The sequence below is a fragment of the Episyrphus balteatus genome, chromosome 4 (genome assembly GCF_945859705.1).
Source record: "Episyrphus balteatus chromosome 4, idEpiBalt1.1, whole genome shotgun sequence".
Lineage (NCBI taxonomy): Eukaryota > Metazoa > Arthropoda > Insecta > Diptera > Syrphidae > Episyrphus > Episyrphus balteatus.
The window spans coordinates 65,990,277-66,009,516 of NC_079137.1; the positions used below are offsets into that span (position 1 = coordinate 65,990,277).

At 30.1% G+C, this 19,240-nt stretch overlaps 1 protein-coding gene across 1 annotated transcript in view; it reads left to right on the top strand.

Moving 5' to 3' along the window:
- The window catches only part of LOC129919323 (collagen alpha-1(I) chain-like), a 40,395-nt gene extending 24,932 nt beyond the window's left edge, over window positions 1-15,463 (top strand). Inside the window, exons 3-4 of the mRNA XM_056000182.1 lie at window positions 14,832-14,930; window positions 15,004-15,463. Of these exons, the coding sequence (XP_055856157.1) occupies window positions 14,832-14,930; window positions 15,004-15,407 (503 nt within the window). The 3' untranslated portion in view covers window positions 15,408-15,463. The remainder of the gene's footprint in view (window positions 1-14,831; window positions 14,931-15,003) is intronic.
- The last annotated feature ends 3,777 nt before the right edge of the window (window positions 15,464-19,240 follow it).

The following is a 19,240-nucleotide window of genomic DNA, read 5'->3' on the forward strand; positions in this document are numbered from 1 at the left end:
TAAGACAGGACTATATCTGTGCAAAATTTCAATCAATTTTGTAGTCACAATTTTGAGATAACGGTAAAATAAAGTTCTATTTTTCAACAGATAATATCTTTTGATCTAGAGTAGATACAAATTTTATTTAACTTTATTGAGCATCCAGATGATATTACCTTTCATTTGACATATCACACATAACTGTACATTCACTACAAGCTACACAATGTTAAATTAAAAAACTTCAGAAATACCTCAAAACACCTGTGGAGATCTGTTGTCCATGACCAGCCACCAGTGTGGAAAGTACCGTTATCTCAGTTTGGAATTTCAACATGGTTGGCTTTAAGAAATTCTAAATTTCTTTCTAGGCATCGCAGAAATAAGATTGAAACGTCATTTGAAAGGTGAAATAATGAGCTTTCGCATGATTTAAATTTTTTTATAGGTTGTCATTGAAAAAATTGATCCAATAGCGTGAGAAGATAAAATTATATGTTTTTTTCCCTTTTTTGATGAAAATTGATCGAGTTCAAAAAATTCTAGCTCTTTTTGTAGATGTCTAATAGACATAATGTTTATATATATTTTGAGCTGAAGCAATAAGCCTTCAGGTGGTATAAAAATTATGATGGAAATGATTTTTTCACTTATTTTATAAGAAATGATTGTTTTTAATAAATTATTTTAATACTTTTTGCGCATTGCAAAAATTTAAAAATGGTTTTATTCTTTAGAAGAAATATTTGGCTTTTTAATTGCATAATTTTTTTTGTAAGCTTTTAAAATAAAAAAAATAATATAATGAGAAGAGAAAAAACGTAATTTTTTTTAGCTTTTTCTTGTAAATTATGATTGTTTGAAATAAATAAACGCTTCAATTGACTCATTTTAAACAAAAGCACACATTCACACAACTTTACAGACAACTTCTTTTTCTGTCATAATATAAATCTGGGTTTACATTTTCAAGTTATTTGTTTTTTTTTTTATATTAATTTTTGTATTATTATTTTACCAACAAGATCATGCAACGTAGACGTGTGTGCGTTTTTTTCTGTAATCGATATGAATATAATAAGGCTCATTAAGTGTTTGCATTACCATTATCCTTAAGGATAAAAAAAAAAACAAAAAGAACCACTCGAGACAGTCCTTAAGGTGGGCTCTAAATATGTTTTTTTTTATTGATGAGATATTTTTTCCAGGTTATGTTTGAGTGCTATTTTGAAAACTGTTTTGCATTTTGGAGTATCTACTTGTTCAAGATTTTAATGTGTCTGCATTTAATAATGTTAACAAAACGGTTAAATTACAGTGGATAATGGAAACAAAATTGCAAATATCGTATTGGGGTTAAAAATATCTTAACAAAAAGACACATAACTGTAAAAACTTAGTCAAGTTCTCATGGATAAGTCTGTGGATCTTCCTGTGAATAAAAGTGTAATTGACAAGATTTTTATGATTTAATTCTATGCACGAAATAATCATAGCCAGTAGGTATAGGGATTTTGGTTTCGAAATTTTAAGATTTTCGAAAAATATTGATAGTTACAAAATTTTTGCATTTGAATTTTAATGTTAATTTTCTTGTTTTTCAGGCTTTGCTTATAGGTTTTCGGCTTTTTGAAATTTCTGACTGTAAAAGGTTTTTAAATTTCGAGTTCCTTTTTTAAAATTTGGGGATTTTTTGGAACCTACATTTATTTTTAATTACCAGCTTTGAGTTTTGGGTTTCAAAAATTTTCGGATTTTAAGAACTTATGTTTCGTAATTTTGCAACCTTGAGTTATTTTGTTTTCTGGATTTTATTTTTTCTTGTTTTTTTTTTTTTAATATTGGGAAAGAGTTTCGAATTTAGGTTTTATGATTTTTGAAGGGATTTAAAAATTTTTTGACTTTGGATTTCAAAATTTTGTTTTTATACCTCAACACACAATATGATTTTCTTTCAGGTTCTGCATTTTACGACGTTTTTGATTTTTTTGTATATCTAAAGCGGTTTATACAATTTTAGGACTGTGGATTCTGAATTTTTTAATTTTGGTCTTTTTTTTATAAATTTTAAAATTTTATATATTTTGAGTTTTTTTTTATGTTCGGAATTTTAGGGATTTTCAGCTACTTCCGAAATCTAAGTTTACTCGTTTTTGCATCATAGGGTCTAATATTTTCAAGATTTTGGACTTTTCAGAATTTTTTCTTTTTTTAAAATTGCGATATTCTAGATTTCCAAGTGTTTGCTTTTAAGCTTTCTATTTGAATAAGATATTTTTCTCTTTTTAATACATAGATTTATGTTTTCTTTTTTAAGGACTACCTAATATTTCATCGGCTAAAAAATTTCATCTTCTACTGTTATAATGCATCTTCATTCTTTTACTCACAATAATTTCAATCAGTCCACAGATATGACATTTTTTAGTAAAATAATCTTCACATTTTTCATTGCCAAAATCCACATTCATGTTTTCTCACGAGGTCAAAAAAGTCGTTAAAATCCATTGCCTACCTATTAATAACCATCAAGAATATAATTATTATTTCAAAAACGCTCATGCTCTGTTAGGCAGAGGCATAATAATAATTCCTCTCAAACTAATCCATCATCAATTTCTATTGCGCGCAAAAAGATTTAAAATCAATTTACAAAACTTCATTAAGGATATTAATCTTTTAGAAATTCAATAAAGCTTCAGCATATTTTTAAATATTTTTTTTGTTTTCTCCAAATCCTTAGCCAGTTGAAGCTGTCAAAATGTTCGTTATCCATTCATTTATTATTCCCTTAAAAAAAAAAATTTAAAAAAGAAAAAAAAATTCATTTTGGGATGACAAAAACATTCATTTTCGACAAGTGCCTGTTAACAGTTTGTTCTTAATCAAAACCAACAGCTGGTAGGTGGGTTGAGAAGGTTTTTGGGAGAATATCCTTTTTCAGCAAGCACAAATCGACTGGAGGAAAAGCCTACATTTAAAGTCGTTCAAATTATATAAAGACCCAAAGAAATGAACTGATGAACCAAAAATATGAAACGAGATGAGATGGATATTTTTTAATTTTCCAAAAAACCCAAACGAGGTCCCCCAACCCCCTTCTTCATGTCCTGGACCTTGATGGAGTCAGCCTAGCCATCAGTTAAACTGGAATTATTTTGAATAATTTTCAAATTTATCTGGTTCCCGTGCAGGCAGGCAAGAGTCCTGACGGACAGAGAAAGACTCTTCCTTTTGTTTTCTTGATGGAATAACATCAGAACCGTTTCACTTGGCCCATTTTTCATTTTCTATTTATTCATTTTGTTTCGCCTCCCTAATTCTTTTGTTTTAAGGCTGAAAAAGCAAAAGTCGTTTTTTTTTCAAAAAAATAAAAAACAAAATAAGCTTAACCAAAATAAGATACAGTATCTTATTCTCGCTGAATAATTACAAACGAGAAAGGGTTTAAGAAAATCAGTAAGTTGGGTTGGGTTTTTTTTTTTTTGTTTTTGTTTCTTACCACTATTCGCAGCTAAAGTGAAAATAAAAGTCTAAAAACTGTGTCAGATGCGGGAGATCCTTTTTCCCATGGAATATTTAGAATATACATTTTCAGTTTTTGGTCATTAGATATTTTAATTGAATGCGGATTACTTTGTTAATTGACAATTTTAACGCAATTAACGTTCTCCGGTTCATAATAATAGGTTTGGGGAGCAGAAATGGGATTCAGTGTTAATATGCTTGAAAGTAGAGTGGTGAAGATGATCCTTGTAAACTGTGGTTGAATTTTTTTGCATTTCTAATTACATATTACAAACCGCAAAATGTTTGTTTTATACTGGAGTGTTTGTTTAGGGAGAAATTGTTCTATATTTTTTTTTTTTTTTTTGCATATTACATATTAATATTCTAGTACATAGTTTGCTATCTAAGAAATGGAAATTGGAGCAGCAAACCGGCACACATTTTTAGTTTTTGAAAGCATTTATAAGTTTTCGAATGTTAAGTGAACAAAATTTCAAGAAAGGGGCTATCTAAAAAAATGACAATTTAAGCTGATATACATATTTGGGAGACGGACACAATCCAGAAATTCTGAATCCGAATCAAGAATCAAGAAAACTCAGAATCCCGAAAATCCACGATCTTGAAAATCCAAAATCCCGAAAATACAGAATAGTTAAAATCCAGAATCCCCTAAAATCCTTAATTTGACCCTTAAAAGCCACAATTCTAACAACCCAGAATTCCGAAATTCCAGAATCCCGAAAATACACGATCTTGAAAATCCAGAATTCCGAAAATAAGGAACTCTGAAAATCTAAAATTTTAAAAATCCAAAGCCCCAAAAATCAGAATCCTAAAAATACAAAATCCGAAAAACTCAAAATAATACAAAATCAAGAAAGGCCAAAATCCCGAAAACAAACTTGAAATCATGTCCAAAGGGATATTAACGGAACTATACGGTAAAAAAAATATTGTTTTTCACAACTTTACTTCTTACCTTTACACTTAGAATTATTTTTCCAAAATCGAAATCTCGCAAAATTATATAAAATGAAAAATTAACGAAAATCTTATGTCGGGGTACCGGGATCATATTTGGAATTTCGGGTTTTTGAGATTCTGCGTTTTTTAAATTTTGGGTTTTTTAGATTTTGGATGTTCGGAATTATGGGCTATCGGGATTTTTTTCGATTTTTGATTTTGGATTTTAGGGATTATGTTTTTTGATTTTTGATTTTCTGGATTTAGGGTAAAGGTTTTCTGGATTTTTGATTTTCTTTAGATTTTCTGAATTTTTTATTTTCTAGATTTTAGGTTTTCTATATTTGGGATTTTAGGGATTATATGTTTTTGGGATTTGTGATTTTCTAAATTTTGAGTTTTCTGGATTTTGGATATAAGGGTTTATAGGTTTTTGGGATTTTTAGATTTTCTGGATTTTGGATTTTCTGAATTTTTTATTTTAGGGGTTATGGCTAGGTTTTTAGGATTTCGGTGTTCGGTTTATTTACGACCAAAGTTCTAATTTTCTCTATCATATACAAATTTTAACTAAGAAGATATAAAGCCTAATCTTTAAACTCATCAAATTTTGAAAAAAAAATTATATTTCTAAAACAAAACAAAAATCCATCAAATTAGAGAATACTTCTAACATCAAACTTTTTATCATTTGAAATCTCAAATTACATCAACTTTCACCTTGAAGTTTACCCGAAAAAAAAAACTTTCAACTAACACGTGTCACCTAAGAAACGCCACCTTTTTTTCCCAGTAATAGCCCTTAACTATAGAAGCACTCTCTGGCTCTTTAACTGAAAGCGAAAACAACAACAACAATAACAACGAAAAATAAATTGATAAAAAGCAGTTTAAGGAAAAAACAATTTCACTTTTAAATTCCATTAAACCCAAAACAAATTTTCGATGGCAAAATGTTTGTGATTCTCCGTCATCGTGTTTTTTTTTTTTTTTTGTTATATAATTTTTTTTCAGTTTTTCGTGTCGAACTTCAAAAAACGCGAAAAAAAACAAGAAATCCCAATTTCAAGTTGCTTATTCGAATCTTAACGATGACGACGACTAAAAAAAAAAACGAAAACGAACAGAGTTTCAAACATCCAACATAGAGGGCTCGTCGTTGTCGTTCGTCGTGTAGACACAAGGATAATTCGAAGAAAAACGAAACGCTTTGCTTCAATTGCAATTTTCAGGATAAATTGTTTTCAATAAAACTTTGGCAACTCGAGCCCATCTTTTATTTTTTTGTTGGTAAATTTTGTGTATTGAATGAATGAAAACAATTTCCACTTGAACTCTTATCGGGTTTTATCCTTCAATAGGTTCCACATAGAGAAGAATAGAGAAGTAAAAGAATCCTTTTTCTATGCTATACAGCCAGATACTCCACGAATAAAATAGTTTCCATTATCCTTGATGCGTAGTTGAATACAAAACGAAAAACAACAACAACAACAAAAAAAAAAAAACAGTACAACATCAATTTATTTATAAAAGTGTACACATGCTTGAGATGGAAAAAAGGAGTAGGATATGTCTTCGCAGCAGTGCGCTGTTGAAATGTCCTTCTAACTCCATCCAACAACTCCAATTGCGAATGCGAATCCTTGCTAACGGCTGCTGTCGCCTTTTTACGTTTTTGCATAAATAACACTGAAAGACAAATTCGTACTAACGTAAGTACACAACAAGAAAAACATTGTCTTATAATATGTCCTTATAAATCCTTGAGCGAGTTTTTCTTTTTTATACTGTCTTTTCTATATAGAGTGCGTATATACTCGTACTTATATCAATGGGGTAGAGCTTTTTACACAGTTTTGAAAAAATGAAAAAAAAGCATGCATCTTGGTGAAGACACAAATCGGTGAGGACAAAGACGAAAATGAAAAAAAAAATAAAAAACTATACAGGAAGATCGATGGAGAACAAAAATATAAAAAAAAAGAAAATTTTTATTTCACGTGACAATTTCCACCGGCAGACAGGTGTACAAACAATTTGATAAAGTCCTTTTCTCTTTATTATGTTTATGTGGATTTTTATCATTTTCTTTTTTTGTTTTTCTACCGGAATACAAGAAGAACAAAAATGACATAAGGAACACTTTCCCGCAAGCGAGTGGTTGTTTTGTTCCAAAAAAATTACGTTTTTTTTCTGTTTTGTCACTAAACTTAACTGAAAAATTTGAAGGACAATAGCTGTAGGCAACTTTTTCCAGAAGGAAAGGATTTAAAAATGAAGTTATTAAGAAAGAAAAATATTTTCTAAAAGGATGAACATTATGGAGTAAAAATTTTGGTTTTTACTGGTATACATATCTAAGACTGATTTTGTCTTCGATTCTAATATTGCTCTATTAAATTTATCAGTGATTAATGTAACTTGATTTGACTACTATCCAAATACATACATATTATTTAGGTTATCAAAAACAGCAAACATTTTTAGAATTATTTTATTCTTTATTATTAATATTCATAAGACTTCCATTACAATAAGCAAATAACCCATTACAGCTCAGTTTATATATGTTAGGAGATGTACTTAATGTAATGCATGTAAGTTGATAAGTTAAAAATGATAAGTGAAAAGTGATAAGAAAAGATAAGGATAAGTGATAAGTGACAATGGATAAATGATAAGATAAGTTATAGTGATAACTGATAAGTGATAACTGATAAGTTACAAGTAATAAGTGATAAGTTGTAAATCATAAATTATATTTATAGCAAGTGCCTTATTTTTTTTTTGTTCAATAAATTTGTTTTTTTGAGATGACTGACGAAATTTTTTGAAAAATCTCGATTGTTTAACATTTTTTAAAATGGGGTAGGTACCTACCTACCAAGTTTATTGAAAAATATTTGAAAATTGTCTTCTTCATAAATTACTGGTACCGAGTAAGCAAGTGAGTAATTAAGTGAGAATCATGTAAAGATTTTCAATGTGAGTCGCTTGAACCATAATTTTGTACAAAATCAGCATCTTAATCCAAAATTTCAAGAGTTTTCGAAAATTTGATTAAAAATAAATAATAACAATTCGAGTTTTTTTTTTTTATAAAAAATTAAATATTTTTAAAATTATATTTTTGATTTATATATAAAAGCTATAAAAAAGGGTTTGTTTAAATAATTTCGTTGGATTGATTGTATATGTAGAAAAGTGGTCAAATGTTTTGCCTTTTTTGAAAGACTTTTTTGTTTAAGACTTAGTGTTGTTTACATAAATTAAATCATTTTAATTTTATTATTTTTCTATATTATCTATGCCACCATTAGTTTTCCTGATTAAAATTTTTTTTTAAATGCTTCATTGTACAAAAATGGAGAGCATCATTTTGATGTTTGGACTTGACCAATTCTGCTCATTTTGGAATAAGGCTTTCTTTTCAATATAATATAAAAGAATTAATTTTTACCACTTTTAACAATGCCTCGAAATACGATCTATCAATCTGTGAAGAAATAATTTGAAAATTTTGTCGTATTTCCGCAATGTAAAGCTCAAAGCTAATCACTGCTAGAATTGTGTTTTTTTACTGTCCTTACAATTTCTTCAATTTTTAACAGATTTTGAGCCAGAATGGGTCAGTGACTACGAAATTGTCTAAATACTCTGATTTCAGATCCAATATTTAACAATTTTGAAGCTTTTGGTGGGTCTTCACTATAGTTGTAAAATTATATCAGACAGCTCGTAGTCTTCTGTTGCCAAAAAACTTGGTAAATTACCAGAATCGAAGAATGATTGTATTGTCATTTAAGTAAATCTTGAGGCACCTTAGAATGACTTTCTTTATAATTTTGCAGATGTTGGTAGTACTGGACTTCGGTTACCAGTGCTTGTGTTTTATTGCAAATATTTTTGCTATTTTCCGTTTTTTAGGAAAGATTTCTGTTATTGACTATGGTTTTTATACTTCTTTTTACGTTTCATTTTTCGTATTTTTCAAAAAAGGGAAGGTACAAAAAATTACTTATAACAGCTTCAAAGACTCTAGGACTAGTATTAAATATCTTCTGAAAAAAACCTTACGCTTTTACTTTAAATTTATTTGGACAAACATAATTTGTTTCAATATTCTATTCAACTTAATGCGAATTACTTGCAGTCTAGGCTAAAAATGCAGTTGTTAGTCTTATTTTCTTGCCCCATTAAAATATTTAAAATCGAAAAATTAGTTCCTCTATTGTCTTCCGGAAGTCGTCAAATAGAGGGCACCTTTTCTTAGTGAAGCTTGTGTGTAGGTATATATTTATTTTTTGTCTGAGTTTAATGAACCTCCTCAAATCCTTAACTCAAAAAAGAACTCTTTTTACACTATGCCTAAAAAAATATGCATAAAAAATAGAAAAAAAGGAATCCAATCCACTTCGTGACTATTTTACTCAAGAAAAGAACCAAACCCATTTTATAAAACTTCCTTCTACCAATTATGATCAAAAACTCAATGATCTTCATGTAATTACTCACAAGTTCAAATCTTTCGTTAATCTCTGGACTAAAGCAATCAAATTTATGATAGATCATAATTTCCTTTTGCAATTCAAAAGAACTTGCTAATGAATCTTCAACTCAATTAATTAAGTACATATCATCAATTGATTAAGTACTTACATAGAAAAAAAGCAAAGATTGTAGGTACCTATTCCTGAAAATTACTTCTCAACTCGTTTAAAGTACTTAAAGATACCTACATATGTACCTTGTGCAAACAATGACAACAACAAAAAAGAACAAACAGGTACTCGCGCTCCCCATATAATCCCCCATTTATAACATTTCCGGTTACGGTTAGCATAATACAAGCTTCTCATGATGAGTCTCTGAGTCTCAAAACCTACTCACAAGAAGTTTAAGATAGAAAAAAACTGTCATTAATATCTCATCACGCAAGATCGTTTAGAAGAATTTATTTATATCACACAAATAAGCAGCAACAACAACAAGAAAAAAAAAAAAGAAGAAACCATGATCCCTCATTAGAATCGACTTAGAAAATTGAACTTCCTGTGCATAGGTAAAGGTCTGATTCACTATCCCACAAGTTCTAAAAAGAGCCCCCTAACACTGATGTCCATTTTGAAAGAAGAACTCAATTTCAAAAGAGCGTTGATGATCTTCACTTTTTCACTCTGTGAACGAAAAGATCCAAAAGAACTCTTTTTTTACTGAGTGATTTAATACCCGTTTGGTCATTAATCATCGAGCCAAACAATAATATTAAAAGAGCTGCAATGCTAATGTGGTGCACATCAATTAAACAACAACAACAACAACAAAACTGAAAAAGTAGACAACTCTGATTCGTGTTGAATGTCCATTGCAAGTCATCAAGGAGAACAAGATCAGGATCAAGGTTATAACATCTTCGAACAGAAGAAATAAACACACAATACCAGAATCCACAGATGATAGAAACTCCAACAACTAACGGTTGGAGATGCGGCATTCTTCAGAAAGGCATCATCAAAAGGTGGATGGAGCTCGAGGATGATGATGATGAGAAGAAGAACGTTTTCTTTCATATTTGATGAATACTTCATCACATCACACAAACAATCATCGTCATCATCATAAGTTAGTAATCATCATCCACATGGATGGGATGGGAATGAAGAAGGTCTACACTGGTTCTGACGGTAGGATTACAATGGGAGCTCTGCATCAGTCCGATATTCAACTGATTGAAGCATTGAAAGCTTGCACCGATTTTTTTTTTTTTGTTGTTGTCGGTTTATGGTTGATTGGTGTTTGTTTACATCCAATTGAAGTTTGAAGATCACTTTTACAATCTGTGTTGCAAGTAATTGGAAAAAATTAAAAAAAATTTTAAAATGGATATTCGTCAGCAAATAACTTAGAAACCAGATCTCAAACTATCTTTTACTATTCATTTATTTATTTACTTTAAAACCCCTTTCTTTTGATGTCTTGGAGGAATATTTTGATGGTTTGAAGGAATATTTTTGAAATGCCTTTTTTTTGGATTTTTATCGAAAATTTGAAAGAAAAAAAATGAATTTCGAGGAAACTTTTTCAATTTTTTTCTTTTCAGCTAGAGTTTTTTAACATACATTTTTTTTTCGGCAAATAGATTTTTTTCGAAAATCCGAAACAAAAGAATTGATTTCAAGGAAATTTTTCAAAATGCTTTTTTTTGGCACTAGTTTTTCAAAATTTACTTTTTCTGAAAAGGTGTTACCTAACCTTTTTCGAAAATCTGAAAAAATAATGGATTTGGAAAAGTTTTTGAAAATATATTTATTTCGACAAGGGGTCAGTCGGTCAGTCTTGATTTTTTTTTCGAAAATCTAGTTAAAAAAAAAAAGAATTTTGGGGAAATTTAGGCTTATTTTCGAAAATTAGTAAGAAAAAATTGGACTTTGAACTTGAATTTAAAAAAATGCATTTTCTTCGAAAATTCGAAAGAAAAAAATGAATTTGTTGGAGATTTTAAAAATATATTTTTGTTTTTGAAAAAGTGGTTTAACTTTAACTTTTTTTTTTAGAAAATCTGAAAGCGAAAAATGGGTCTATCATTGGATTTTTTCAAAAAAACTGAAAGAAAAAAATGGATTTGAAAGAATTTTTCAAAATGTATTTTTTCGGTTAAGCTGTTAACCTTGGATTTTATCGAAAATCTGAATGAAAAAAAAATTGAATTTCGAGGAAAATTTTTCAACATGCATTTTTTGGCAAGCCTTGTTTTTTTTTTTGAAAATCAAAAAAAAAATTTATTTGGAAAAAAATTTTCATCATGCATTTTTTCTGCAAAGGATTGCATTTATTCGAAAATTTTTAAGAAAAAATATGGTTTTTCAGGAAATTTCTTAAAATGTTTTTTTTTCGGCAAGAGTTTTTAAAAAAATAGGTTTTTTTCGGCAAAGGGATTAACCTTATTTGTTTTTTTTTTTTTCGGAAATCTTCTAGAAGAAAATGGATTATAAGGAGAATTTTTCAAAATGCACCTTTTCCGGCAAGGGTTTAACTTGATTTTTGTTTTCGAAAATCCATTCCGAAAATGGATTCCGAGGGATTTTTCAAAATGCATTTTTGTCGGCAAGAGGTTAACCTTGATTTTTTTCGAAAATCTGAGAGAAAAAATCGATTTTGAGGATTTTTTTCAAAATGCATTTTATTTCTGCAAGGGGTTATTCTTGATTTTTGATTCTTGAAAAAATGGATTGCGAGGATTTTGTTTTGCAAAATGCATTTTTTTTTCGGCAAGGGTTAACCTTGATTTTTCCCGAAAATTTGAAAAATATAGATTTGTAACTTTTGCACCTACACCCAGAGAAAAAACGCATAGTAAATTTTAATCCGTTCTACATTGAATCAATGGTGAAAAATATATTCATTAATTTTCTAAAAATCGTCCTATGGTTAAGTTACAGTTTGTCACATCAATTATTATAAGTGAGATGGCACAGTGGTAAATCACAAGCTTGTCAACCCAGGTATAGCAGGTTCGATCCCCAGCGGATGCCAGTTTTACTTTTTTTTATTTTTTTTAATGTGTGAACAACTTAGATTTAAAGTGTGCTACTTTGATTCAATCATTTTCCACTTTAGGCTAAAAATGTAGTGATTTTCCATTGATTCAAAGTGGTTTCGATTGATTTTACGTTGTTTTTTGGCTCAGTGTAAGAGTATAGACCTTCTCATCATGAACTTATATCTGTAAACCAAAACTTGATTAGAGAATCAAGTCCGAAGATATTTGCTTCCAAAGTTTGAAAAGAGGAACTAAAAACCATATTTGGATTAAAATAACTCAGCAACGAGACCTCAATGGAACTTTTGGTTTTCATATGTTAATAGAGCTTAAAGAGACCTTTCTATAGCGATGTCTTACTCGATTGATTTTTGGAAAAATGTTTAAAATTCATTTTTTTCGACAAGCTGTTAACCTTGGATTTTTTTCGAAAATCTGAAAAATTTAAATTTGTAACTTTTGTACGTTAAAGCATAGACCTACTCTCTATGAACTCATATCTGTTAACCGAAACTTGTTTCGAAACTTTAGTCCGAAGATATCTGCTTCCAAAGTTTGAAAAAAGTTTTAAAAAAAGCTATATTTGGATTCCAATAACTCAACAACGAGACCTCAGTTTAAGTTTTAGTTTTCACATATCATTGGAGTTTAAAGAGAACTTTCTATTGATGTATCATTCGATGGATTTGAGGGAAATTTTTGAAAATCCATTTTTTTTTGGCAAGGATTTTAATCGAAAATCTGAAAAATAAAAATTTGTAACTTTTATACCTAAAAGTATAGACTTACCCTCTATGAACACATACCTGTTAACCAAAACTTGTTTTGAGACTTTGGTCCGAAGATATCGGCTTCCAAAATTCAGATGTAAGAAAAATAGGAAAAAAACATATTTGGATTCAAATAACTCAGCAACCAGACCTCAAAGTAACGTTGTCTCACTCGATGAATTTGGAGTAAATTTTGTTCAAATACTTTTTTTTGGACTACCTTGGATTTTTTTCGAAAATCTGAGAAAATTTTTTTTTTTTTCATTTTTGTCAACTTTCACTAAGCTGCATAAAAAATATTTAAAAGATCGAAAATCACCATCTAGGGTTTTCTTGCCCAACACACTATTAAATCAAACAAAAAAGGGAATTATTTATTATTACAGGTAAAGTACCTAAAGATATTTCTTCTTCATCTTCACAAAACTGTTGCATCATTTTTTTTTTTTTTTTTCGAAATCATGTAGAACTTAATTATGTGACCCAACTCTCAAGATGAGAATATTATAAGCAAACGTATCCCCAAGTTCATGTAAACTTATTTCCAGACCTCAAAAAAGAATTGTTGATAATGTTTACCCATGATTTCGATACAATTTCTCACTTTTTGTTTGTTAACAATTCCTACACACAACTTCTTCTCTCTAACTTCACTCATATAGAAATTCAACTTTAAATTGCCCGCGAACGCGGATGATCTCAAATTAATGAGTACTACACCCATCAATATCATTGAATGACCGACCCGACCGCAGAGCTCGTACAATGATGTAGCAGATATCTTTTGAAATGTTTTTTTTTTTGTTACTTTTTGTTTAGTGGGATGCGTTACCAAGTGATTTGAAGTGATGACGACGATCATCCGTCGTCATGTCGGCACCGTAATTTTATTGTGTTAAACTTTTTGTTTGCCTTTTGCGCCTTTTTCATACCGCAACTGTTGGAAATTGTTTGAGTTTTTTTTTTTTTGTTAGTAATCAGGTATTTGATGAATTTAATGAGATTTGATCTTTTTTGTAATTGTGACTACAAAAGAAAGGTATGATCATTTGGAAATTTGGAACAGGGTTGTTATACTTATTTAAAGTTTAAAATCTTATAGGGTTTTAAATGGAGTAGGTATTTAAAATCTTTGTATTTTGGGACCCCTGAAATTCTTAACTGTCATTTGGACCTTTTTCGAACTTTTCAAAATATTTTCTTCTATAAAGCTTAGTAGGTACAAAATTCTCATCTTTAAAGCCTTATGGAAGCATTAATGTTGCCTTTTTTTATTTATGCGTTGAGGTCTCAAACAAACTTTTCAAAGGCGATCTTCTTTCCTAACTTTTCAAAAATTTTACTTCTTTAAGGTCTTACCGAAACTAAAGTCCTGTTTTTAAAGCCTTATGGAAGCATTATTGTTGCCTTTTTTTATTTAAGCGTTGAGGTCTCAAACAAACTTTTCAAAAGCGATCTTCTTTAATAACTTTTCAAAAATTTTACTTCTTAAAGGTCTTACCGAAACTAAAGTCCTGGCTTTAAAGCCTTATTGTTGCATTTTTTTTATTTGAGCGTTTAGGTCTCAAACAAACTTTTTAAAGGCGATCTTCTTTCCTAACTTTTCCCAATTTTTGCTTCTTTAAAGCCTTATAGAAACTAAAGTCTTATCTTAAAAGCCTTATGGAAGCATTATTGCTACCTAAGCGTCTCAAACAAACTCAAAGGCGATCTTTTGTTTTAGGAACGTAAAAAAAAACTATATAACAACCCTGTCTTGATTCCAAACAATCATAAAAAAAAGTGGTAATCTAGAGTAGATCAATTAATGTCTAGGTGGTAACCTAACTTAATTTAATGATTCCATAGACCTATAAAGCTATTAAGGGGAATTTTTTGTTTGTGCGGTCTAAATGTTTGTGGTTTCTTATCAAAATGTTAAAAATCAGCTCGTGTAGCCACAAAATAACGGTTCTATTTCTTCTTTCTGATTTGTGAGATATTATTCACTCAACGTCTTTTTGCTTTTTTTCATTTTTATAGCATTTCTTTGAAGATTGCAATCTTTCATCTTCAAAAAGAATGGGATTCAAGATTTTTTGAGTATAAAATGGCTCTCATCAATCATAAACCAAACATAACTCATTCAACAATGAAGATTCTTTTGCCAATTGTTTTTTGTAAGAATCCATCCTTTTTACAAACTTTGAAGGCAGTTTTTTTTAATAATCATAAAATTATTTCTTCTTTAAGGTTTCTCTCTAGCTTACGCTACCAAGCCTCGAGCTTTTGGTGCGATTGGTGCTGCTATTGGTGCAGGCAGTTCGCAACCATTGATTATTTCTGGTCAACAACAAATGGCTATTGGACCACCAGGACCACCTGGTCCCCCAGGTCAAGCTGGTCCTAAAGGACCAACTGGTAACCGTGGAGAACGTGGTGAAGAAGGAAGACCCGGACCACCGGGACAAATGGGTCCACCTGGTGAAACTGGAGCAGATGGAAGACCTGGTTTCCCTGGACCACAAGGACCTGTTGGGTCGTCTGGATCAAGAGGTGTAATTGGACCGATTGGACCACCTGGTCCATTAGGACCAACTGGTCCACCAGGACCAACCGGACAAATGGGTCTTGCAGGGGCTGCAGCCGGTAAATAGCTTGTTGTATTTGAAACAGATACTGATGAAGAACCAGAAGACTATAGTTTTTATGTTGATGGCTATGCTAATAATTATGAATTTGATGGTTACAACAGTTATGATGTTAATGGCTATGGTAATAATTATTATTATGGAAAATAAAAAAAAATCAAATGAAAATTTTGTAGTCTTTAACTTGCTGGTTCTGGCGCTCTGGGTTGTTCCAAGTTGATAAGCTGTGCTACAATTAAGTAGTGTCAAATTTCTTTGTGAATATATGTATTTTAAAATAATGAAAAACATATTCCTTTAGCAAGCTTTAGTAAAATAACAACTTTCATAGAATTGTGAATTTAGTCTTGTAGCTGTCCTTTCGAATTATTTATACTGTATTTATTTTCAAGATACTTTACTTAAACTCAACACAATTATAAGCATGAGGTTTTTTAAAATTTTTAGAAATTTGAACATTAACGACCGAAGTTTTTAACAAAGCCTTATTGGCAGATGGGAGCTAAGAAATTATTTTTTTGCGCAAAATATCATTTAATAAAAGAATTATTTTATTTTAATTTGGAAAGAAATTTTAAAAGAAAAAAAAAGTTAAGTAAAAATACAGCTACTCAAACGCTTCCCTATACAAATTTTTTTTGGAAACGGTAGTCATTCTGGAGAAAGTTAGAAGTAAAGAAAATAATTCTATGACAATTTTGATATAAAAAAAAATTGTATATACCTAAAACTTGACGCCATTTTCTCCGGTTCCACTCTAGCACTTTCGTTGTGCGGCAAAAAATTTCAATTAAAAATTAAAAATAAACTATTAGAGATAAAAAAATCTTCTATAGCTTATATGAAAGATAATAACCTAAAGCTTAATCCAAATGAAGGATTTTTAAAAATTCCGTCATTTAATAGGGTAAACAGGGGTAAAACGGAAAGATGAAATTTGAGCTAAAATCTAAACGCGAAGTTGTAGAGAGTTGATTTTTTTGCTATAGATAGATGAGAATAAGAATAACTGCATTAAAGAAAAAATTCTCAAAAATTTTTAAACTAAGCTATAACGTTTTGTTTGAACGTTTTACACGTGACAAAATGATGATTTTGGGTAGTGAAAATTTTTTTTGACAATTCTAAAGGTGCCAGGTGAAAGATAAAGGAAAAACAAGTAGGCGTCTCATATGGATTTTTTCCAATACTCTGCGTTTCGAAATATGAATTTTTGAAAAACACCTTGTTTTTTAGAGGTAATTTTGGGTAGTTTTTGATTTTTAGCTTTTTTTGGAGAGTTCAAAAAATCTCAAACTTATAGGACATGTGTGGCCTTATGCATACATGTGCAAAAAATTGGAATCGTTTAGTGAGTTTTGACTGAATAACGGAAGACACAAGTTCTTAATAAAAACGTTTTTTGACCGTTTTTAACTAATTTTCATCGTTTTTTATTTTTATCTTTTTTTCTTTAATAGATACAGGAATAAAGTATACTGAGTAATGATAGACCATGACCACGGCTAAATGTGTCCGTAAACACAATTTTGAGATAACGGTAAAATACAATTTTAGAATTCAACAGGTTATAACTTTTGACCAAGAGCAGATAGAAATTTTATTAAACCTTTATGAGCATCCTGATACAATTACCTTTCATTTGGTATATCACACATAACGGTAGGCTAACTACAAGCTACACAATGTTAAATCAAGAAACTTGCGAAAAATCTCAAAACACCAGTGGAGATCTGTTGCCCCCCGAACAGCCACCAGTGTGGGAAGTACAGTAATCTCGGTCTGGAAATTCGACATGGTTGACTTTAAAAAATTCTAACTTCTCTTGTAGGCATCTTTAAAATGAGATTGATACTTCATACGAAAGGTAAAATAATAAGCTTTCACATGGTAAAAAAAATTATTGTAGGTTGTAAAGGAAAAAATTGGAATTAATGACGTGCGAAGATAAAAATTCATGTTTTTTTGCTTTTTTTTATGAAAATGATTGTTTTCAATAAATTATTTTTATACTTTTTGTGCATTGTAGAAATTTAAAAATGGTTTTATTCTTAAGAAGAAATACTTGGCTTTTAAATTGCATAATTTTTTTTGTAAGCTTTTAAAATAAAAAAATTAATATAATGACAAAATAAAAAAGGTATTTTTTTTTTAGCGTTTTCTTGTAAATTATGATTGTTTGAAAAAAATAAACGCTTCAATTGACTCATTTTTAACAAAAGCACACAACCTGTTTTCTGACGACGTTATCACGTAAAATCATCTTCCGTAAACCGGATTTACAGACAATCTCTTTTTTTACCTTTAAACTTTCGACTGGGTCGAACCGATTTTAATTATTCTTTATTTGAAAGCTAGTGCCTCCGTTGTGTTCTCATTTTAATTTGGTCCAGTTTTGACTATATGATATCCATGAGAAGGAATTAGTTTTTTTTTTGTTTTGTTAAAAAAAGAAACAATTTAAATTTTTTTTAAAGATGTCACACTTTGTTTGAAAGTCAAAAACATTTGAAAAGATATGTCTTAAGAGGAAATACCTGCCACCCAGTCGTGCATTTCATTTTTCAAGGGTTTTTTTCAGGTTCAACAAAAAATTAAGGGCCCCTTCATTGCGGCCGACTTATTACACTCACACGTGAAAATGGTTACGGAAAACTTGACTTGCTAGTTCTTCATGAGATTGTTGTGTCTGCTATCAAATTTTCATCACAAATTGCTCAATATTTTTTGCATAAAGTCTCCAAAACCCATTGTGAGTCTCTGTGGTAGCTAAGGACAATATCTACTCCCTTAATTGGTTGAAATATAAAAACTTTCATTTAACATTTATTTATGTTTAAAAATCTACTAAAACTAACGTCGTTTTACTTTGATTTAAAAAAAATTCATTATCAAAAAATAGTTAAATTCAAGTGGTTTTCGTTGATTTAAAGTTGATTTATATTTTTAGCGTATTCAAACTTAATTGCAGTTACCGTTAGTTCAACGAAGGTACAATCAATCTAATTGAAATTCGATTTAAAAGTCTAACGATTAACCGTATCATCAACTCTTTAACCTAATTTCAGTTTTTAAGTATTTTAAGCTAAAGTCAATAACGTTTATTATCTACTAAAGAAATAAGCTTATGTGATCCCAAAAACTAATTCAAAAATGTCTTCATTACACTGATATTTGACTCCATAAAATAACCCTTACAAAGAAGAAGCACAATAGCAAACCCTCTTATAACCTCTCGATAAAGAAGTCAGCTGGGATATAGTTTCATCTTTAACTAGGACACAAAACACTCCCCAACTTAAAAACACCTAAAATTCCCTTCTGAAACCTAATACCGCCATTAAGAATTTTCTTCAAAATTAGTCAACTGGCATAATTTTTCAAGTGGGTCATTACTTTTAAGCAAAAACCGCCTCTTGTGTCCATTAATCCGTCAGCACTAACGTATACCTACTACCCTAACCCATTTTTGCGCATTTCCTGTAAATAGTCACGATATTTATCAAATGAAAACTTAAAACCGTTTCGTGCGATGTGAAAAACGCGAACGTATATAATTTCTGCTCTGTGGTTTTTACTAAGAATTTTAGGGACATGTGTATGTGTGGAAGTGTCTGTAAAACAAGAGCAGGGATAAAAACCTAAAATTTAAGTATCTCAAAGGAGGCCAAAGTTATTGGTGTCACTTAGCGTTAAAGGCTTCTTTTCGTCGCAAAAACGCTTTCCCTATTTTAATTCTATAGAACCTACGAGTTGGAAGCCGCTTGGTCCCTATGCGAGAAAATGTGGTTTAGTAGGTACAAGGACACACGTCGGTCGCCCTCTATGATAGCATCATC